Source organism: Balaenoptera physalus (genome assembly GCF_965194825.1).
Source record: "Balaenoptera physalus genome assembly, chromosome: 5".
Taxonomy (NCBI): Eukaryota; Metazoa; Chordata; class Mammalia; order Artiodactyla; family Balaenopteridae; genus Balaenoptera; species Balaenoptera physalus.
In genome coordinates this window covers 148,607,459-148,629,053 of record NC_138884.1, presented here as the reverse complement: position 1 = coordinate 148,629,053, position 21,595 = coordinate 148,607,459, and the positions used below count along the sequence as shown (strand labels likewise).

Here is a 21,595-nt window from a genome sequence, read left to right as displayed (position 1 = left end):
CAAGTCTGTGCTGCATGTCATGGCCTCCGAGGAGGTCGACAGGAGCCCGTCCCTCTCCCTCCACGAGACTTACTCTGGCGTTCCTCTCGCCCAAGCCCTAGTCCCCCGACACGCCGCCCTTTTTTGTGCATTCACGTTTAGTTAGAGTTTAGGGAGGTGTTGGTGTGCAGATGTCTGACCGGGAGTTCCCCCTGCCCCCTTACGAGTTGCGAAGGTGCCCCCGTGGCTGTCCTGGTCGTGGGCAGTCAGCTCTGGGGCACAGACGGCTCTCAAGGCTCTCCCACCGGTGACGGGCGGCTCCTGGGCACTTAGCCGGCCAGGCCGGCCCACCTGGCTGTGAGCAGCCTCTGTCCTGACCGACACTGTCGTCCCCCCGCTCCTGTCCTGACCGGGGCCGCGCTCTACGCAGGGGCTGGCCGACGGGTGTTGGGATCCGAGTCCCCCGTGTCCCTCCTGCACAGTGGGGCCCAGACGCTCGCCTGGCCTGGCAGCCCCGAGGGTGTAACAGCGTTATTTGTCTGCGCCCCTCTTGGTCAAGAGCAAAGCTTGGTGTCCTGGCAACTGTTTGAGAAAGGCCCGAGCACCTCCTCGGCTCCCTTTCAGTCCATCCACGGGGCCTCCTTTCAGCATAGGAAGGTGCGGATCTGTGCCCACTGGACCAGTGGTGGGGCAGGAATGAGGCCAGCCAGGGCCGCCACTTCTACCCCAGGCCCCGGCCCCTGGACCAGCTGTTTCTGGGCCCAAAGCAGCCACATCATCAAATGCACACGAGGCGTGGACGGTCGAGTGCCCTTGGCCAGGGGCTGGTGGAGCGCTTACAGGCGGGGCTCTTCAGGTCCCCAGAGGCAGCCAGTCATTTGGTCACCATCGTGCTGGCCAGTTTGGTCATGAGCTCACGTGCAGTCAGGTTTTGGGTGTTTCATTGGCAAGTGGAGATGACTGTGAAGCCGACTTCCAGAGTCTGCAAAGGGGAGGGGTCCTTCGGTGCACGGCTAGCTACCCTCGCATCTGTCTGTGCGCTGTCTCACCACGGCGCACACAGCTGCGGGCACGGACCCAGGCCGCTCCCACCCCCAGAGCTGCCGTGGTTTGAGGCCGGCTGGGGTCAGAGTGTGCGGCCCGGGGAGGCTGTGGGAGCCCCTCCTCAGAGCAGCCCTTGGCTATTCCCCACCAGCGCCCGGCAGAGGCCTCTCCCGGCCAGGGCGTGAACGGTAGAAACGGGTCAGAGGTCCAAGTAGGACCCTGGGGAGGAACTCCTGACTCTGAACAAGAAGTGAGAAAGTCACCGCTCTCTCTGCCTTTTCACTTTGGACTCCCACGTTATTTCAGCATCTCCGAGATAGACGCATCGCAGGCTGACATTGTCTCTGCTGAGATGTTTACGCTTGTTAGAAGTAACACTGTGAATGTAAAACTGGGAACCGTCCGCCTTAGGAGTCATAGCACCAGCCTCAGCTGAGTTTGGTGGGTCCTCCTTGTTACCACGTGACCTGTAACAGCCAGTGCTTAACGAGGGGGCTTGAGCCCAGCTCTGGCCCTAGGTGCCAGCCCAAAGACTTGCTGGTGTGCCCCCGAAACGGATACGAGTTTATGAGTGAGATCACTTTACCTGTGGATGAGTATGTGTGTAATGCGTTTGTACGTATCTATATTCATCAAGACACGGGCACGCGAGGCCTCTAAGAATGGCCGTCAGTTCTCTGTAGAAGCCGACCTTCCTTAGACCTGCCCTGTGGAGTCGGCTGCATGGGGTCACTAAAATCCCACTGAGAAAAGATTCCACCTTGTCAGCTCTCTGCAGAAGGGACTGACTTTACCAAGTTCCTGAAAGTCTACGGCGAGCACCAATCATATTGTCAATCCAAATTTTGTTGAAAGTGTCGTTCATTTGATCGTCAGGTTTGTTTTCTGTTTTTTTGGGGGGGTGTTTTTGTTCTCCTGCTGGTGACACAGGAAAGATTTGAGTGAAACCAGGGTAGGGCTGGTGGGCGATGCGCTTCCGCGCCTTCTCGGAACCGTGTCTCCCGGGGCGGCCCCTGAGCCAGGCAGGGGCTCTCCAGCCTCCTAGTGCCCTTTACCGCTGGCTCTCCCACTCGTGCAGCCCTGTATCCTCTCAGGAGGAAAGAAGACGCTGAGGCGCCTCCAGACACCCGCAGTGTGGCATCAGAGGAGGCCCTGAACCCCAGAGGACGCCTTTCGTGGCCGGGCGTCACTGCCCAGCCCTGGGGCGCGGGCGGCTCGTCCATGGAGCCAAGGGGACCCCTGCTGTCGGCTCAGGTTCACAGAGCTGCGCTCGGCCGTGTCACAGGGAAACTCCTCCGGGGCCGCGTGGCGTGGGCCACTTCTCTGTGGTTTGCAGGTGTGGACTCAGTTCCATCTTGATAATGTCTCTTCCTGGCACGTGGCCTCGCTTTGGCTTTTGTCCCTCTGCGCTGTGGCCGAAACTGTAGCTCCTGGCCAGGGTGAGACTCAGGGCCATTCTGCCCACTGGAGCAACAGGCGGGGGTGTGAAAACCACCCCGAAGGCCACCAAGGCTCTCTGGGGAGCTCGGGGTGCCCCCGCGAGGAGGGGACCACGGGCCTGGGCATGCGCTCAGGAGGTGGGGGGGCGCTCAGATGGTGGTGACAACCGGAAGGGGCCTGGAGGCTTCAGGGGCACTCTTCCCCTGTGCCTGGCACTTTCTAAAGCAGCTGAAGCAACCCACTTCCCTCGAGTGCTTGTGGGAGCATCTGGCCCCAGACAGTCACTGCAGGGTGACCCCTGGCCCTGGAGGATTGTGGCCGTCGTGGACCTGCCGAAGGCGGTTGGGCTCTGAGCTCAGTGGGGCCACCTGCCCGTACTCGCTGCCTCGAGCCATGGCGGAGTGGCCATCGGCAGGGGTTTGAGCTCATGCTGCGCTGCTGCCACTGTCCCCGCCATCCCTGCCATGCTGGGCACCAGCAGGGCTGTGATGGTGCGTCCCGGAACCTGGCCCAGACGTGACTGTCTGCAAGAGGAGAGGGAGGTCTGGCATGAGATGTACATTTTAATTTTTTGAACTGCTACAAACATTGTACTTAGAAATTAGAAGAAAAGAATTAAGCGATAAATTGCTGGGTGAGGCCTGCTTTGCTTGTGGGGAGCCTAGACCCCGCGGGGGGAGGCAGACGGTGCTGCCACACCAGCACGAGCCCAGCACCTTGGTCGGGGCGGGTGGTCAGGTGGCTGGCCGTGCGGGGCTGAGGAGGCGACCCACGGACCACCTCGCAGCAGGCCTCCTGCCAGCACATGCGGCCACAAAGGCTGCAGCGGTTCTGTCGGAATCTCCCAGGGGCCGGGGAATTTCACCCAGAGCCCTCCCCTGGAGGGGTGGTCAGGGCTGGCACAGGTTCTGGGGGGCTCACTCGGGGGCCATGACCTGACTTTCGAGCCCCGCACGGTCCAGCTGCCCCTTCCGCCTCGTTGGCCATTGGCCCCCGTGCTCCTGGGTGACAGCGTGAGTCGATGCTGCCCTGTCCATTTGAGCCGGTGAGTTCTTCCCGCCTGAAATGCTAGCTCCTCCTGGAAGGCTTCTCCACTCAGCTGAGTGGGCACCGTCCTCCCCGGCCCCCGGGAACCCCAGTAGTGAGCATCACAGTCATCTTGGGGCGCTGGTGATCGCCCACCAACCTGCAAACACAGAGACCCTGGGCCACGGGCTGCCCCGGGCAGGCGCTTCACAATGTCTGCTGAAGTCCCCCCAGTTCTGGGAAGTGGGCGGCCCCGAGCCCAACCGTGATGGGTGCCCAGAGAGACGGCCGAGCATGGGTGGACTGGCCCCTGCCTGTGGTCACGGCCGTGGGACCGCACACGCCTGCAGACAGGGTGTCGGGATGTGTGCAGGCGCCGCAGGTGCGGGCAGTGTTGGCAGGAAGCTGCTTGGAGAGCGTTTGGCTGCTGGGCCTCATGGACGGGTCGCACGGGTTCATTTCCACCTGAGTTGCTCTACGCGTTTGGGAAGGTCATGTCACCTCCGCAGGTGTGTCTCCTCTGCGACACACCCCCAGGGCCCCTTCAGCTCACCCTTCAGAGCTGCCTAAGCTCTACCCACCCCTCCCTGGTCCAGGCGAGGCAGCCAGACCCTGGCCGGCACACCTGGTCCACCTGTTGTTTCCAGAAAGGAAATGTCCCCAGATCCCCTGGAAAGAAGCGACGGCATGTCCCCCGCTCACCCTCCAGCCACCGCGCACAGGTGCCCTCGGTAAAGGGCAAGACCCCTCTTGCCTTCAGAGGAAGCCCTTGCTTCCTGGCCTGACATCTGAGAGCCCTTCTGGGTCTGGGGGTGCCCAGCCCAGCCTCGCCCCTCAGGGTAGCCTGGCCATGGGCCCAGGCGCCGCCGGACAGGGCATTCTGCCAGGGCCTGGGGCCTGTGGGCACAAGGGTGGGCCCACTTTGTGGGGTCACCAGGGCTCTTGGGAAACCATGAGGGTGTCCTGCAGTTTCCACGAGCTTGGGGGCCTCAACAGCCTGGCTTCTCCATCTGGATGGCTCATACCCACTGGCCTTCCAAGCAGGACACCCGGGGCCCGGCACGGCCACGTCCTCCAGGGGCCTGACGCTCCCAGGCCTTCACCCTGCGCTGTGGATGGGACAGACCACTGGCCGGGCCTCCACTCACCTGGCCCAGGCGGTGCTCGGAGCCTGGCTGGCCCAGTGGAGCCGTCGGCTCAGGGTTGGGTTCTGCCTGCTGAGGCGGAGGACTGAAAGTTACGGGTCTGGGCTCCCGTGCACGCGGGGAAAGGATGGTGGTGCCGGCACGGTCGTCGCCCCCTGACACCAGGGAGTCCATCCTCCCGCCCTGCCCTCCTTCAGCTCTGCCCTGCCCGCGCCCGGGCCTGGACCCATCTCGCCCACTCCCCGTGCTTCCCTGTCTCTGCCCAGCTGGGGAGTCTTCCTCGGCCAAACCCCTGCCTTCGGAGACGGGCTCAGCTCACCGCTGCCTGCTCCCAGGAGGTGCTGGAGGCCCCTGAGGCCCCTTCCTGTCCTGAGCCCCCACGGGCGGAGGCGGAGGCCTGTGCCGAGGTTTGCAGCCCTGCCGAGGGCATGCAGGGCCCACCTGTGGGGCCGCTGGGAGCTGGGCCTGCCTTCCCCTCCTGCCTGGCTCCTCCTTGTCCTTGGGTCGAAAGTGAGGGCTCTGCTTCAGGGAGCGTCCCCCGGGCCCCCCCTCTCCAGGGCTTCCGGTGCCCCTGAAACCTGAGAAGAGATGGTTGGAGCCCAGCCTTTTACCCTGACTCTCCTGGGCGTGTTGGCTGGGGGCCTAGCAGGGGGTGTAGATGCCTCCTCCGAGCCGCCTGGCTGCCAGGACCCTGGGCACGGGCAGCGATGCCTGTGGGCCACAGCTGCCCTGCGGAGGCACTGGGACCCGCTGTCCTGGGGTTGCCCAGGCCGGGTGCCCTGGGGCGGCAGCTTTTCCTGATGACGATTCACCAGCCCCAGCCAGGCCAGCACACGGGCCTCTGCCCTCTCCCAAAGCTCCAAGGAGGGTTTGGGTGGGGGGAGGGAGGGGGCAGCGGGTAGGGGCCGCAGGGCCTTGGAGGTGCAGCCTCCAGCCGCGTGTCTGGCGGTGGATACTTGTCCAGAGAGGACGACTCCTGTGCTCTTGGCCCCACTGTAGGTGAGGACGGGGTGGGGGGCGGGGACAGCCGAGTCACAACCCGAGTCGGTGGAGCTGGGTCTGAGACCCTGAGCCGGCTTTGCCTGCCTCTCCCTTGGCCCCCCTGACCCTGGTGCTGGGATGCACTGAGTCAGCCCTGCTCTGCTCTTGGAGTCGTGGTTGAAGAAAGGTCCACCTGGAGGATGGTCAGGGTTGGCACGGGCTCTGGGGGACACAGAGCCAGCGCTAGGGCCACTTGGTAGGTTGAATCCTTCATCTAGGGCGGGGCGGGGTGGGGGGTGGTTCCTGGAGGAGGTGGGCCTTCCGGTCACTCATTCACTTGGCAAACACTACTGAATGCTGTGTGCCAGGTACCCAGGCCGGAGGAGTGCAGCAGTTGTCAGCCTTCCTGGGCGGTGCTGTGTGGTGTCCCTGTGTCCCCAGAGAGGGAGGGGCCTCCACCAGGAGCTGATGACAGGGCCAGGCCCTGACCCAGGGACCCCTGCTGCCCTCCCCCTCTGCACCCCAAGTTCTGACTGCAGGGTCGGGAGGGAGCCCCAGCCAGCCCACCCCATCCTGAGCACCTCCCCTCCTTCTGCCTAGGGCTTCAGCCCGCCTCGCAGGGTGTCAGAGGGCAAGCTCTGGGCACGTGGGTGCAGGGGGGGGGCACCTGGGCAGAGACTCGGGGACGCCTCGCATCCCAGGCTCAGCTTCCCTGTCCTGGGACAGCTCAGGCCAAGATGCTCCTGTCGTAGTCAGGCCCGACGAGGGCCCTCTGTCGAAGGTGGAGGTTTTCGGCCTGGACTTTGTGAGCCCTTCCCCCCGAGTTCAGGCCACCCCAGAACCCCAAGGATGCCAGGCAGGCTCACGGATGGGCACGCTGGCCTGTGGGCCTGGGGGTGGGGCGGGGGCACCACGTGGCCATCGTGGCCTGTCCAGCAGGTGTGAGGGCTCTTGCTGGCAAGCCACCTGCTTGAGTTTTACCTTCAAAATGTTCAGTCCCGATGCCTTAGGTGGCCCTTCTCTCTGCAGCCCCTGCGGGCTCCACCGCTCTGGTCTTCTGCCCGGCTAAGGCTTGGTCCCCTGGCCATCCTGGTGGGCGCTCAGCCCCTAGGCCCTGCCGAGGTGGCGGCCCATCCCCAGCCTGGCTCTCAGGCCCCGTTGTCCTGCCCTCCCCGTTACAGCCACTACCTCTCACTGCCCGTCCCGCACGTGCTCTGGGCCGGGTGGCCTTGCTGCCTCCCTTGGCCTGTCCTTCTGCAGAGCTCTCCTTCATCCTATGCTGCACCACCTGGCTGGTGCTGGAGGTCAGTGTTGCTATCCCCTGAGCCTCAGTCAAACACTGGCGGAGGCCTGCTGAGGGTGGGTGGCCGGGGACACCAGCCAGTGCCAGGGGTTGCTTTGTCCAAGGTCAGCGTTGGGGGGCCTCCCAGGAGAGCCAGGAAGCAGCGGGTGCGTTTGCCCAGGACCATGGGCAGAGGAGGCGTGACGGTGTCCTTCATGAGGAGCCTGGCGGCCACTGCACAACACAAATCAAACCCAGCCCCGAGCCAGCCTGCCTGGGTTCAGAGCCCAGCTTGGCTCCTTGACCACAGCGTGACCTCACCTTTGTCCCTCAGGCTATTCATCTGGAAAATGGGAATAGCAGCAGTGCCAGCCTCCCTCACAAGAGTGCTGTGAGGATCAAAGTAGAAAACACAGACGTACCAGACATACTGCACTTAGAACAGTGCCCAGCGATCAGAGAGTGCTTGAATTCTTATTACTGTCGCCTTAGCAAGCGCCACAAAGCTGGAAGGCAGAAAATAAATGGCTGGCTCAAGGAAGGTCCAATTTGCAGGAGGGAAAAAGGGAAGAAGGACCAAAGTGTATTGAATAGGAAGACTTCAGAGAGGAGCTGATGCCAGAACAGGGTTTTGAAGAATGAATAAGAGTTTGCCAGTAAGTCCGAAGGTGAAGTCTAGGCAACCTGCTGGAAAGGGAGGGGAGTTACTTGAGGTCTGTCCTTTGTTCATTCCTTTATTCAGCAAGGCTTCCCCAAGCCGTTTCCTGTGGGGTCCTGGCGTACAGGAGCAGCCCACCCAGCCAAGTGGACCAGGCAGGTCTGGGTGTGGATGGTGCTGATTGATGCAGGGCGGTCAGGGCTGCGGTGGGGCTGCCCATGGTGGGAGGGGTCCACACCACCTGCTCCCAGCTACTCTCTGGCCTCAAGCACGGTGCCGGCTCCTCAGCCCACCCCACGTCACCCAGGCCAGCAAGCATCCCGCGTGCAAGGAGGGGAGCAGGCAGACAGTGGCCGAGCCGGGGGTCTGCTCGGGGCCGGAGCCCTGCCCCCGCCCAGCCTGGTGGTGGTGGTGGCATTTGTACCGTAAGTGTGAGCGTGTTGGCCGGAGGATGGCTGTGCGCAGGGCACGCAGGCGGGTGGGTGTTGGTGCACACGCACGTCTCTGCGGGTCCCCGAGAGTGTGTTCCTGTGTCATTCTCCCGGTCTGTCTGTCTGTCTCTGCCCCTCCCACCCCTCTGTGTGCCGTCTCTCCTCCTCTGGGTCTCCCTCTTTGTTTGCCTACGTCTCCTCATTTGGTTGCACCCCAATCCCTCACCCGGGGCCCTCCCTGGGCCCCCGCCTGTGGGAGCCGAGGCGGGGGCTGCGGCCTGGATCCCCACCTCTCAAGAGCCCAGTCTGCCCAGCGGAGGTGCCTCGTTCGGTGGCCTGGGCCGGCCAGCCTGGCAACAGGGCTGGGGCGCCGGGCAGGGCCGGGAGCCTGGGCCGCCAGTTTTGGGTCTGGCTCACTCACTGCAATATTGATGGCCCGTCAGGGCAGCCCTGATTCCTGCGCTTTCAGTTAAAAGGTTTCTGTTGTTGTAGCTTATGCAGTTGCTCTGTTGCTATGGAAACGTGACATCAAAATGACGTTTCCCGTTTAAAAGCTTTTAACTAAATTCCTGCCTGTCAGATGTAGGCCCCATTTTGAGCGAGGAGCTGCCTTCCAGGAGCGGGGCTCCCGCCGCCGTGGTGCGCAGGCCCCACGCGGCCCGGCCCGAGCGCGCTCTGTAACCCCGCAGGTGCCCCCGGCATGGCAGCGGCCGAGGTGCCTGGCTACCTCGTGTCCCCGCAGACGGAGAAGCACCGGCGGGCCCGCAACTGGACGGACGCGGAGATGCGCGGCCTCATGCTTGTCTGGGAGGAGTTCTTCGACGAGCTGAAGCAGACCAAGCGCAATGCCAAGGTGTACGAGAAGATGGCCAGCAAGCTGCTGGAGATGACCGGCGAGCGCCGGCTGGGCGAGGAGATCAAGATCAAGATCACCAACATGACCTTCCAGTACAGGTAGGCCCGCGGGCACCGCTCTCGCCACCACGGAGCCCCAGGGCGCCCCAGGCTCGCCGGGCAGGCGGTCCGCACAGGGACACCCCCCCCCCCGCCCCGGCCCGGACATCCCCGGAGCTGAGTCAGGAAGGTGGGGGGTCCTGGCTTTGTGTAAGCGAGAGGGGACCTGCAGAAGCCGTGGGGGAGGGGAGGGGGGAAACCGAGGCACAGGAGGGCCGGGCTGGGGCTGACCCCGGCTCCCCGGGCCTCGGCCAGGGCACCACCCCCCAGGCCCGCGGGCGACTCCCACTCGGCCCCCCAGGCTTGGCTCTGCTCCCCAGGGTGGCGGGTGCTGCTGTGTGGGCGGGAAACCGAGGCCGGAGGAGGCTCAGCCGCCAGGCCCGCGAGCCGGCCTGTCCTGCCGCTCTGTCTTCTTCAGCATCCGCTGAGCCTGCTGTGAGCAAAGCACAGCGCTGGCCTCAGGGCTGGGGCGGGGGCGTGGAGGGCTCACGCGGAGGCCCCGAGTGCCCAGGAGGGTCCGCTCCCCGGAGGAGGCCCCCTGCCCTGGCTGCCTTGGGAGGAGCCCGGTCAGGGCCAAGCACGCGGCTCCGGCAGGGGCAGCTCTGGCGTCCGGGACGGAGCCCTGTGGCCCCACGTGCCCAGCACCGTGGAGTGTGAGGCCAGGCCTATCTGCAGGGGGTCACGGTGAGGAGAGGGTCACAGGGAGGGCAAAGGTCAGAGGTGTGGAGTGGGTCAGGGCAGGTAAATGTCAAGCAGGAGCTGGGCTCTAGGGGGAGAGTGGCACCGAGAGCACGGGCCCTGGGGGCGGCCTGGGCAGCCCCGAGAGCCTGTCAGTGTGCAGGGGGGCGGGAGGGTGCCGTCTAGGGGGCCGTGCAGGGACCCAGCTGGTCTCAGCCCAGGCCACCTTCTGGCCCTCCTAGTGGCCACCGTGGGCAGGGGCACAGAGCTGGGTGTGGACAGGGCCCCGCAGGTTGGCCTCGGGCACCTTGAGCCACACCGTGGGTGAGAGGACCCTCACCCCGACTCCCACGCCCACCTCGAACAAGCAAGGAGAGACCTCACCCCTCCTGGCCTGTCGCTCCCGGCCCGTCTGGAGCCTGGGGACGTGCAGAGGCTCCCCAGGGCCCTGGGCAACCAGAGGCTATTTCAGTTGCATCCATTTAACTTTTTCTGGCCCTTGGAGGTCCTGAGCCTGGCCCGTCCAAAGGCCCATTTCTGACCCCCAGCTTGGCCCCCAGCCAGGCCCCGGGGCGGAAAACAGGCGGCTGCTGGGGTCCAAAGGCATCCGAGTCTCTTAGGTAAAGTCTGTCAGATTCCAGCCGCCGGCTCCTGGCGGGAGGGCCGAGTTGCATGTAGGCGCACCTGCCCCCCGCCCCCCGGTGAGGAGGGGGGCTGCGGAGGTGACGCAGGCTGTCTTACGGGGCTCCTGTCTGACTCCATAGCTCCAGGGCCCTGACTGGTGTCTAGCCGGGTCATTCATTATTTATCCTGAAAGCTTCTTCAGAGTCCCAGGGGAGGGATTCTGTTCCATTCCTGGAAGAGGGATGTGGGCCCCAGAGGCCACAGGAGAAGAGGGTGTGGCTGAGCGGGCCCAGGGCCCCCTCGCAGACAGCACTTCACAGTTTAGGAAGCACTTGCACACCGTGGTACCTGTCAGCTCCCGTTCACCGATGGGGAAACCGAGGCCCAGAGCAGGAGAGGGACTTGCCCAAGGCCACACAGCCCCTCACAGGCCAACGCTTTGGCTGCATGACTGGTTCTTTCTCTCTCCCCCCGCCACCCAGAGCCTCCCACAGCAGAGACTTTGGTTATTTTTTCACGACAGCTTTTTTTTTTTTTTTTTTAACAATCCTTGTGTATTTATTTATTTTTATTTTTTATTTTTTTGGCCTCACCACAGGGCTTGCGGGATCTCAGTTCCCCGACCGGGGATTGAACCCGTGCCCTCGGCAGTGAAAGCACGGAGTCCTAACCGCTGGACCTCCAGGGAAGTCCCAAGACAGCTTTTTATATATTAAGATTGTCGGGGGAATTACCTGGCGGTCCAGCGGTTAGGACTTGGCGCTCTCACTGTCGCGGCCCGGGTTCAATCCCTGGTTGGGGCACTAGGATCCCGCAAGTCACTCAGTGCAACCAAAAAAAAAAAAATGCTGGTTAAGGAAGCCTGGGGGTGGCCTGGTTCCGTGGGGGATGTTTTGTTGACACACCGTTCAGGGGCTCCCCGTGCCGGGGCGGGCCTTTCCTCACTTCTCTGAGGAGTAAGCTGGCTTGAGTTGACAGAACAAGAGCTGGGGGGGCCTGCGGAGGGCCGGGCCCCGGGCACCATCGTCCACCCCCTGTGCCCATGTCCGTGTCGCCCTCCGCGGGATGGACGGTGGTCCGTGGTCAGGAAGACGGAGCGGCCTGCTCGTCCCCACGTGGCCTGTCCCTGGCTTCCTGCTGAGGACACTCTGCTTGAGGGCACGTCCCGCCTGGCCCGCCTCTACCTGCTGCCCTGAGCCACACACCTCCGCGGGGGGGCGACTCTTTCAGGTGGTCAGCTCATTACCTCCAGCGGCCACACCCTGGCAGGGATCCCCTTGTCAGAGACAGAGGCCATCTGGCCACGGGGCGCTCTGTTGCTCAAAGGCCTCCCCACAGCGGGAAGAGCGAGGGACAGGAACAAGGGGGCTGCAGGCTGAGGCTGGAGGCCCGGGAAACCCTGTGGCCTCTTTCCTGGCCTGGCTGGTGCTGCCCAGCTGTCTTGCGGCCGCCTCTCCCCATCCCTCACCTCCCAGGGGACAGCCAAGGCCCAGGGACCTTCAGGGTCTGTCTGCAGGGGTGGGGAGCGGGATGCAGGGCCTCGGATGGGCTCAGGCCCACAGTGGGCAGAGCTGTGCAGTGCAGACCCTGGGCCTGGGGCCCGAGTGGGGATGGGGGATGTCAGGCAGTGTGGGAAGGGACCCCGTCCGGCCCAGCCCCGGTCCTCCTGGTACCTTCAGCTGAGAATGAAATCTGACAGCTTGCTGTTTGCCGGGCACCAGGCGTTGTCTTCTCAAATCTTCCCGAGAGTGACGGCCACGTGAGGAGCTTACTTTGATCATCCCCATTTTACTGATGTGAAAATGGAGGCTCAGAGAGGTTAATGGACCTGCTGATGGTCACACAGCAAAGCGATAGAGATGAGAGACAGACTCAGATGTGCTGGACACCGAGGCCTGTGCTCTTACCTTCTGAGCTTCTTGCTCCCCAGGGCGTCCTCTTTAGAAAAGCACGTTTATTATATGACCGTATTTTACGTTTGCATTACACATTATATTACGTTTTATTCCCATGTTGGTATTATACCATATATTTGATTATTGCCGGTTAACTTATTACAAAGCAGTATTTGTTCATTGCAGAGAGTTTAGAAATTCCAGAAAAGCAAAGAGAGGACGAATGAGCCCAAGGTCCCGGCACTCACACTGGGGCACGTGCATCCTTTCCAACATCCAAGGCGGTGTAGGTCCCGAGCCTGACTTCTTGCTGAGTCCCATGTCACCTTGGCCCTGGGGCCTGGCCGATTTTTCTGGGGAGGCCTGGCTGCCATGTGGCTCCCCCAGGTCCGGAGCCCCCGAGTGCCCCTCCGCCGAGGGCCGGGCAAGGCAGGGCCGGGAGCAGCTGTTTCTCACCCTTGGCTCTTGTGTCTCTCGTTTCAGGAAATTAAAATGCATGACAGATAGCGAGTCCGTCCCGCCCGACTGGCCCTATTACCTAGCCATTGATAGGATTCTGGCCAAGGTCCCCGAGTCCTGTGATGGCAAACTGCCGGACGGCCAGCAGCCGGGGCCCTCCACGTCCCAGACCGAGGCGTCCCTGTCGCCGTCTGCTAAGTCCACCCCTCTGTACTTACCGTATAACCAGTGCTCCTACGAAGGCCGCTTCCAGGACGATGGCTCCGCCAGCTCCTCCAGCTTACTATCCCTTAAGTTCAGGTAGTGTGTGTGCTTCCCTCTCTTGCCTCCACACCAGCGGGGCAGGGGGCTGGGGGCCGCGAGGGGGCTGTCCCGGCGGCGGCATCCTCTGCCGGCCCGAGCCGGCCGCCGAAGCCTAGGCAGTGTGCACCAGCCCCCAGGGGCAGGGAGGCCAGAGACAGGAAGGCAGGTGGTTCCCGAAGCCTGGGCTGTCGTGTCCACAGACTGGGTGCATCTCCTGCTCCGTCACCGTTTAGCTGTGTGGAAAGTCCTTGATCTCTCTGGGCCTCAGCCTCCCTCTGTGAAATGGGGATAAATCAGGACCTTCTCCAAGGAGGGCTGGGGTTAGAGGCGAGCCCTCCCGCCTGCCCTCGGCTTCTGGCTCTTGCGCTCCCCCTACCCCAAGCAGACCGTGCCCTGGGGTCCCCTTCCCCTGGCCTGGCCGGGCTGGCTGGTCTCTCAGCACCGGGGAGGGGGTATCAGGCTGAGCCTTCAGGGTGTCCTTGGAGCCTGGCTGCAGTGGGGGGACGCAGCCCCTCTGCCGTCGGCGGCGTCCCGCCAGGCCTGTGCTGACCCCGCCTCAAGATGCCCTCAGTCAGGTGTGCGGGAGACACACCCCTGTGGTGTGGGGGCCGGGGAGCCAGAGGAGGTGACGTTTGGGCTGGGCTTTCACGGGTGAATAGGAGTTGGCCATGGGGGGAGAGAACAGGAAGAGGATTTGAGCCGTGGCCCTGCCTCCCCTGAGCCCGGTCTCACGTCTGTCAGACGGGGGTAGGCTGGGGTGAGGAAGGCATCTCTGGGGGCCCCTCCAGTCTGACACCCCCAGTCTGGGGGGCTGCTGCTCGGTTTGTTCTCAGTAAAGACCCCAAACAGAAATGCCTTTGCTGGTGGCCAGGCCGAGTTGCAGGGAAGTCTGAGATTTACGGACAGTTGTTTCCATGGATTGAGCCCAGTTCCCAGACTGACAGCTGCCCCGGGCGTTGCACCAGGACCGGGACATGGATGGGGCTGTTCTCCCTCTCGGGGCCGAGCTCTGCTCTCTGCCCCTGAGGTTGGCGCGGTCAACGATTCTGCACAGAAGCAGAGGGCCTGGGCTCGGGGACGGGCAGGGCCTTGGGGCCTGGTGGGGTTTGGCAGCTAGCTCCCTGCCCACCCGTGGGGGCCGGTTAGACCCGGGATGCCCCACGCCCGAGCAGAGAGCCCAGGGCATGCCCACCCAGCTCAGCGGGTTTGGGGGTGCTCTCGTGGCAGGGCCCCCCCACCTCCTAAGCCTGCCCCCCACCTCGCGGTGGGAGGGCCCGGCCCTCACATGCGTGGACGGTGGCCCAGCTCCCTGTGTGCCCGGTGGCGGCTGGGAGGGTCGGGCAGGGCCCGGGCTCTGCGGCCAGCCGTCCACACGCCGGCGCTGTCCTTCCAGGTCGGACGAGCGGCCCGTGAAGAAGCGCAAGGGACAGGGCGGCCACTTGCAGAGGAAGAAGCTGCGGCTGCTGGAGACGATGCTGGAGGAGCAGCGCCGGCTGAGCCGCGCCCTGGAGGAGACGTGCCGCGAGGTGCGCCGCGGGCTGGACCAGCACAGCCTCCTGCAGGCGCAGGGCCTGCAGCTGCAGGAGCGCATGATGAGCCTGCTGGAGAAGATCATCGCCAAGTCCGGGGTCTAGGCCGCCCGCCGGCCCCCCGCCGCTCCCGGTCGGGCCTTCCCTCCCAGCGGGCCGGGAGCCCCCAGAGCCTCGGTCTCCAGCATTAAAGCCCCCCGGACACGCGGCCGGGGCCCCGGGCTCACTGCAGGGTGGCTCCCGGGAAGAGCGTCCCGGAATCTGCTCTCCAGTATCGTCCCTGTCGACGGTACTCGGAACAGCTTTCGATGTTAAACGTGTCATTTTCATCACTGCCTGGAAGCGGAGGTCACGGTGCAGCCTTGGAGGGAGGCGGCAGGCGGTCCCTCCCAAGACGAAGCAGGTGGACGCAGCGCGGGGGCGGGTGTGTCCCCCTCCCTGGGTCTGCTGCGTCGGCCCCGAGAGCCTCAGACACCCGGGCCAACCCCAGAGGCCCGCACCACCTTCAGCGGCCTTTTCATCTGTCCTCCCAGGACGTCGGGCATCCCGACGGCGCTAATAACAGCGGTGACCCTGCCCGCTGGGGACACCCTGCCCTGTTCCACCGTCTCTGCCCAGGACGCGGCGGGGACGAGACGAGGCCCAGCCTCGGGGAGCTGACACTCGGGGGGCAGGCAGGCGAGTGAGTGGAGAAGCCGGGTAACAGCGGGTTGTGAAAGTGCTGGCAGGGCAGGGCCGGGCTGGACACGGGCACACGTAGCCGGCAGCCATCCAGGAGCTGCCTCCCCGGGAGGGAGAGGGGCTGGGGGTGGGAGTGTCAGCACTGCAAGATCTGCCGGCAGGAAAACCCCTCCAGAGCTCCCCGCACCCCCCGTTCCTCCCGAGTCTCATCCGGGCCCAGGTGGCTGAAAGGAGGCACCACAGGAGAGCTGGGGGTTACGTTTTGTTCAGGGCCTCCCAGGGGACGTAGCCTGGGACGCCGCCACTCCGTAGCTCTGAGGACGCTCTTCCAAAAAAGTGGGGAGAAAGGAGCCTCTTGATATGTGACTTCTGGTAGGAGATATGGCAGTCAGGTCCCAGTAACAGGTCACAGCTAGTCACAAAGAGCAGACGTCTCAGTTAATGGCTGTAGCGCTTTTCTCTGTGTGGGAAGAACCGGATTCATTAAAACTCTTGCTGAGATACACGTCTGCCTGTCCGAGGGCCTGATTGTTTGTCCAAAGCACAGAGTACCCCGTCACGGTCTTCACGTCCTCTGTCTGCAGTGTGGAGGGCTTCGTCCTGTCTCCTGTTTTGGGGGGTGGGGGCCACGCCGTGTGGCGCGCGGGATCTCAGTTCCCCGACCAGGGGTCAAAGCCGTGCCCCCTGCGCTGGAAGCGCGGAGTCCTAGCCACTGGACCGCCGGGGGAGTCCCCATCCTGTCGCCTTGATCCCCTCGCAGGGTGCACCGTGGCTCCACCCCCGTGCAGCCGGGTGACGAGCGGAAGCCCTCCGTTGCTCTCTGTTTTACAAGGAATGTCTGCTTCACCCCTGAACTACAAGTTGCTGCCACACAGCAGGGTTCTGGGGAGACACAGTGGGTGGGTTAGTGACAGGTGGCTTACGGGGTTGAAGAGCTCCTTCTGACTGTGGCTCAGCAGACTGTTAGGATTTCTTGTGGGGCTGCGGGGTGGGGAGTGGAAGCCGGGGCCCTGCGGGAGGCTGCCGTGGTCTCCCTGTGTGACAGCCACCGGCTCATCCGAACCTCCAGGGGCCCTTGAGGGCAGCCAGGCGTAACCAGGGCTCTGCTGGTATCAGAGCACCCCGGGTGAGCCAGGTGGTGTAGACGCCTGTCTGCTGGAGGGAGGGGCTGGGTGTCCTGTGCAGCGCAGAGGGCGGGGCCGGGAGGGCACGACGGCCCACCGGGATCCCCTCGGAGAGCACGTGCTGTGGCCTCAAACCATTGCACTTTGGGACTGAAGAGGTGGTGTGTCTGGGGAATGTTTACCCGGCTCTGCAGCAGGGGTGGAGCCCTGCCGTGTCAACCTGCAAGTATTCCCACGAGCCCCAGCTGCCAGGAGTGCGCTGCCGGGTGTGCCCTGCCGGGTGTGCGCTGCCGGGTGTGCCCCGCCGGGTGTGCCATGCCGGGTGTGCCCCGCCGGGAGTGCGCCGCCGGGTGTGCCCCGCCGGGAGTGCGCCGCCGGGTGTGCGCCGCCGGGTGTGCCCCGCCGGGAGTGCGCCGCCGGGTGTGCGCCGCCGGGTGTGCCCCGCCGGGTGTGCCCCACCGGGTGTGCGCCGCCGGGTGTGCCCCGCCGGGTGTGCCATGCCGGGTGTGCCCCGCCGGGAGTGCGCTGCCGGGTGTGCCCCGCCGGGAGTGCGCTGCCGGTTGTGCGCCGCCGGGTGTGCGCTGCCGGGTGTGCGCTGCCGGGTGTGCCCTGCCGGGAGTGCCCTGCCGGGTGTGCCCTGCCGGGTGTGCGCTGCCGGGTGTGCCATGCCGGGTGTGCCATGCCGGGTTGCCCCGCCGGGTGTGCCCCGCCGGGTGTGACCTGCCGGGTGTGCCCTGCCGGGTGTGCGCTGCCGGGTGTGTGCTGCCGGGTGTGCACTGTCGGGAGTGCACGGTGGCTCCCATGTCCACCGCAGAGGCCCAGAGCTTGGAGGCGCCTCATGTTGAAGGCCTGTGTTTGGGGGCTGCCCTGGCGAATTTCTAGCTCTTGGACAAGGCACCAGCACGAGAGCTCACTCAACCGACACTGGGCCCCGGGCAGGCTGGGCCTGAGAGGGTCTGGACTAAACCCCGACAGGCGACCGTCCCCATCGGGGTGGTCACGCCCAGAAGCCCCCCAGGAGGGGCGGATCGAGTCACGTGGCAGCGTCGTCACCTTAAACATCTTCGCGTTCCTAGAATCAAAGTCATGAAGTATTAGTATCTCGGAAACTGCGAGGCCTCGGTTACAACGTGTAATTTTGCATTTTTGCATTTGTATTTAGAGGTAATTTGGTCTGTTTTCTTTTCCCTGCTCTCTCCATCAGAGTTTGTAATTAATGCCCCTTCTGCGTCCTCGATGGAATCAGCTTATCCCTGTCCTTGGTCTGGACAGAGCCATTTAAGGTCCAGCGGAACTCAGCTGAGAACCGCCCAGGTCGCGCCCTTCATAAACAGTGTGTCTCTAGCCACTTTCCAATGTCTTCTACAGTTATGGGTCCGTTAAGGAAGGAAAAGTGGCGCTATCAGTAAATGCTAAAATATTTGATAAGATGCAGCAAAACAACATGTTAACACTGACAAGTAAAATCAAGAACCAGACAAATGTGCTCACTTTCACCATTATTATTTTGTTGTCTTGACATTTATCGCTAATGCATTAAGACAAACAAAATAAGCAGGATAAGAGACGAAATGAAGAAATTAAAAATACCTTTATTTTCAGATAATATTTTTATATACCCAGAAAACCGAAGTATAGAAAAGATCAAGAGCACTTTAAACTACCTTAAACCCGTTAAATATGAGGATGGAAAAATTCACAGTTATGATTCAAAGCTGTAGACTATCTACAAGTGAATTTAAGCAGAAAGGTATAGGATTATATGAAGAAAACTATTCAGTCTCATCAAAAAATGTAAAACAGGCCACCCGCCTTCTGAGATGGCCCACACTCTGTCTGTGGAGTGTGCTTCTCCCGAGGCTGTTCTCCCCTTTTGAGACAGACTGCATTCTGTCTATGGAATGTGGATCTCTCTAGATAACTCCACTTCTTACCTATCCAAAAAAAGAAAATTTAAAACAATATCTGAGCATGTGGAGAGACTTAGCATTCTCCCAGAAACTCCAAAATATAATGTAATTTTATTAATGTAATCCCAACTCTGCTCTCAATAACACTGCACTTCTTTGTTTTGAAATGGATGGAATTATTTTAAAATTCACATGAAAAAGGAATAGGGCAAAAGCTCCGAGGCCGATGAAAGTGGGAAGACGTGCTCAGCTCCAGGAGGCATTGGGAAAATACGAAATTAAATGCGAACATGCATTTCACACTCGTGAGATGGGGAGAACGTCAAGAAACGAAGGCTCGGACGCGGCCGGTGGCCACATAAACTGATGCAACCGTTCCAAGGAGCCATCTGGCATTTCCTAGGAAAGCTCATCAGCCGGGCCGTTCCCACACGTGCCAGCCCAGGGCTGAGTTCTCAAACCGGGGCCTCAGGACCCCCATAAATAACACTCTTCAAAATTATTGAAGATGCCAAAGAGCTTTTCGTTTATTTGGGTTCTAACTGCCAATATTAATACCTGTTAGATTACCTTACTAGAAATTAAACCTAAGATTTAAGAAATATTCACTGCAAAATGACAATAAACTCACTACAGTGGTAACCTAAGTAACAATTACATGGAAAATATGTTTTCCAAAACAAGAAGTTTTAGCGAGCAGAGGGGGATCATGTCACATTTCCTCAAATCTCTGGCTTCAGAGAGGTCAGCGTCCACTGTGGCACACGGCTTGGTTGGAAAACGTGAGAGAATCTGGGAAATCCAGACTCACACGGTTACACGTTTGGGAAAGAAAGGAAGGTTTAATAATATCTGCAGGTCACGGACGTTCTTCCTCGTGACGACACCCAAACTCAACAAGCGGTGGTCCCTCTCGGGCTGATTGCAACATGGAATCTGAAATCGTATCGATGAACTTTCCCTTCTGTCTTATTGGAATCCATCTGTCCGTCCTGCGCCTGGACCAGTCCTTATCCGCACTTGTTCCTGTGACATCACACGCTGGGCATTTGGAAAATAACGGATCACCAAGCAATGCAGGTGACAGCCATGTATCAAAGTGTCACTTTTGTGAATATCACCATCAGTCTCAGCAGAAAAGTCTTTAGTTTGGTAAGTTGGAGAGCTTATGGTGACGGATGCAGGTTTTTCAAAATCCCAGTCTTTGCATGAAAGCTTGAATTTTATTATTGGTCACAAACGCTCCGTTTTCCTTGAAGGGACAGGCTCACTTTGTCGTTTTCAAGAAAATGTCTGCCAGGTCTGAATAATCAGAGCTTCTATCAGTCCTTCTTTCAAGTAAAAAGTTGTTGCATTAAAATGTGTGTGTATTTTTCAGCCAGCAACTCAAACAGCTGCACACGTGCTTTTTCCCAACCTCCCCTCAGGCCCGGAACTGAAGTCCTTTGTGTGTATCTGCCATTTGGTCACACGGCAGATTAAGCCGTGGACTCAAGGGCCAAGATTTGATAGAATTAACCCTTCTCCAGCAGGTGCTGCCTCTGAGGGCCCCAGGCAGCTTTCTGACACTGTCTTCTGGAGTGTTCCATTGGAACCGTGCTGGCCAGAACTCCTCACCCCATGTGGTCCCAGGGTCAAGGGTGAGGTTGTGTGAGGCTGGGAAGGCGGAAGTGAAGGGGAGGCCAGGATGTTCTGAAGGCCGCGGTGGCTTGCGGTCATGGGGGGTTAGGGCCATCGACGCAGCAGGGGAGAGACACAGCTGCCTCAGCTGTTCCAGTTTGTCTGGTGCAGTGTAACTGGCCGCGTGAGCCATTTCAGGGAACTGGTTCCACGGCATTCTGGGGGCACCTGCTCAGGTTCAGGTGCTGTGACACTGTGTCCCTGCCCTCGAGGAGCTGAGGACAGACCTCAATTCCTTCATTCAAATCTCTGCTGTTTGGTGTCGAGGTTGATTCAGGTTTTCCCCTGTAACAGACAATGCACTGAAGACCCTCCCTCCCTTCCTCCCCTCCCTCGTGGCAGAGCCTGCTAAAGGCCCGTCAGTTTCCATGCTTTCCTTCCTCAGTGACAAAATGCTTATATTATTCTGGGCAACAGTGTTCCAACTAAATCTGACCAAAGTTCCTTGCAATTTAGGGTGACAAGTAAGGCATCTGAGGAAGTTAGGTGCAAATTCTAGGAAACCTCCTTAAGAAAGTAATAGGCAGGTATGTGGGTTTTTCTTGCCCTTTCCCCACTTTCTCCTGTTTCCTGCCCAGCAACAGGGGAGATGGAGGAGATGTCTGGCTCTCCAGCAGCCTTCCAGGACCATGAGGCCCTCTTGAGGATGAAAGCCACAAGCCCAACAGAGCAGAAAGACTGAGGGCCCTGGCATCTGCCTGCACCATGAAGCTGCTGTGTGGGCCTGGCTTCTCTTATGTGAGAGAGAAATAAAATTCTATCCCATGTCAGTGTTATTTCCAGCCTCTGTTTTTTGCAGCCAAACGCAATTTTTAACAGAGAATTTAGTACCAGAAAGGGGAAAGGGTATTGGCAACAGCAGCTCCTAGAACAATGTGCCGGCCAAGTGGAGGCAGCTGAATGGGGGGCAGAGGGGTCACGAGGGCCTACCCATTGCCGCTGGAAAGCCGGTGACACGTGCCACGTCATGGGGATTGTGTGGCCAGACTGCCACCTGGCCCACCTTAGCAGGCAGACACGCACAGGCAGGATGGCAGCGCTGGGGGGTGGGGAGGAATACGTGCAGAACCCCGGTGAGAGCTGGGCCCCTCTTGGCACCTCGAGCAAGACCCCAACAGCAGAAGGGGAGCCCGGGGGGCGCGCAGCGGCGTAGGGCCAAGGCCCCCCACACCATGCGTGTACAGGGTCCCCGAGTCGGGATAAGGGAGGCCGGGAGGGCCGCGGGTGTGGGCGGGGCCCCGGGGACCTGGGCTGCTCCTCAGCTCAGAGGCCACAGTCAGCATGGGGGCCTTGCTCCCCGGGGAGGGCCCGGCACACAGACCTTGCCCTCCCTCCTGCTCCAGCTGCCGTCTCATTTCACATCCGCAAAACGCCCTCAATGCAGGCCTCGCCCCCCAAGCGTTCCACCAGCTTCTGGAACTTTCCCATCTTATTACACCGGTGTGTTATTACTCCTCCACGGCCGATTCCTCGTTAACCTGTTGCACCACCCTCCTCCTGTCAAGCCCACAGCTCAGGCTGCCGGGGGTCTGGGGGCCCGCCTCTCCCCAGCTGCTTCCCCCGAAGGCCAGGAGCTCAGCGCACAAGAGCCCATTACTGTTGAAATTTAGATTCCGGCTTCATGCCTGACCCCCACCTCCCTCATTTTCCAAAACGCCTTCGTCTTTTCCTGTTCAGAGAACTTTCAAGAGACCTTCCAAGTTCTCCGGGAACAGTGCGGCTCCCCAGGGTGCCAGCTGGTATCTCCTGCAATTATCCTTTAATTATAGGGA

General features: G+C 61.3%; 1 protein-coding gene across 1 annotated transcript; it reads left to right on the top strand.

Annotated features, from left to right (window-relative positions):
- The first annotated feature begins 460 nt into the window (after window positions 1-460).
- MSANTD1 (Myb/SANT DNA binding domain containing 1) lies at window positions 461-15,614 on the top strand. Its single transcript, XM_082464412.1, has 4 exons — window positions 461-2,359; window positions 8,676-8,940; window positions 12,621-12,896; window positions 14,293-15,614. Exons 1-4 carry the CDS (start codon window positions 2,245-2,247, stop codon window positions 14,531-14,533), a joined length of 897 nt encoding a protein of 298 aa, XP_082320538.1. The 5' UTR covers window positions 461-2,244; the 3' UTR covers window positions 14,534-15,614.
- The last annotated feature ends 5,981 nt before the right edge of the window (window positions 15,615-21,595 follow it).

Excerpts from the sequence above, each read along its gene's own strand:
- MSANTD1 (XM_082464412.1), top strand. The coding sequence starts at position 2,245 with ATGGAGCCAAGGGGACCCCTGCTGTCGGCTCAGGTTCACAGAGCTGCG. Across the intron at positions 8,941-12,620 it reads AACATGACCTTCCAGTACAG|GAAATTAAAATGCATGACAG; the intron begins GTAGGCCCGCGG and ends CTCTCGTTTCAG. Across the intron at positions 12,897-14,292 it reads TTACTATCCCTTAAGTTCAG|GTCGGACGAGCGGCCCGTGA; the intron begins GTAGTGTGTGTG and ends CTGTCCTTCCAG.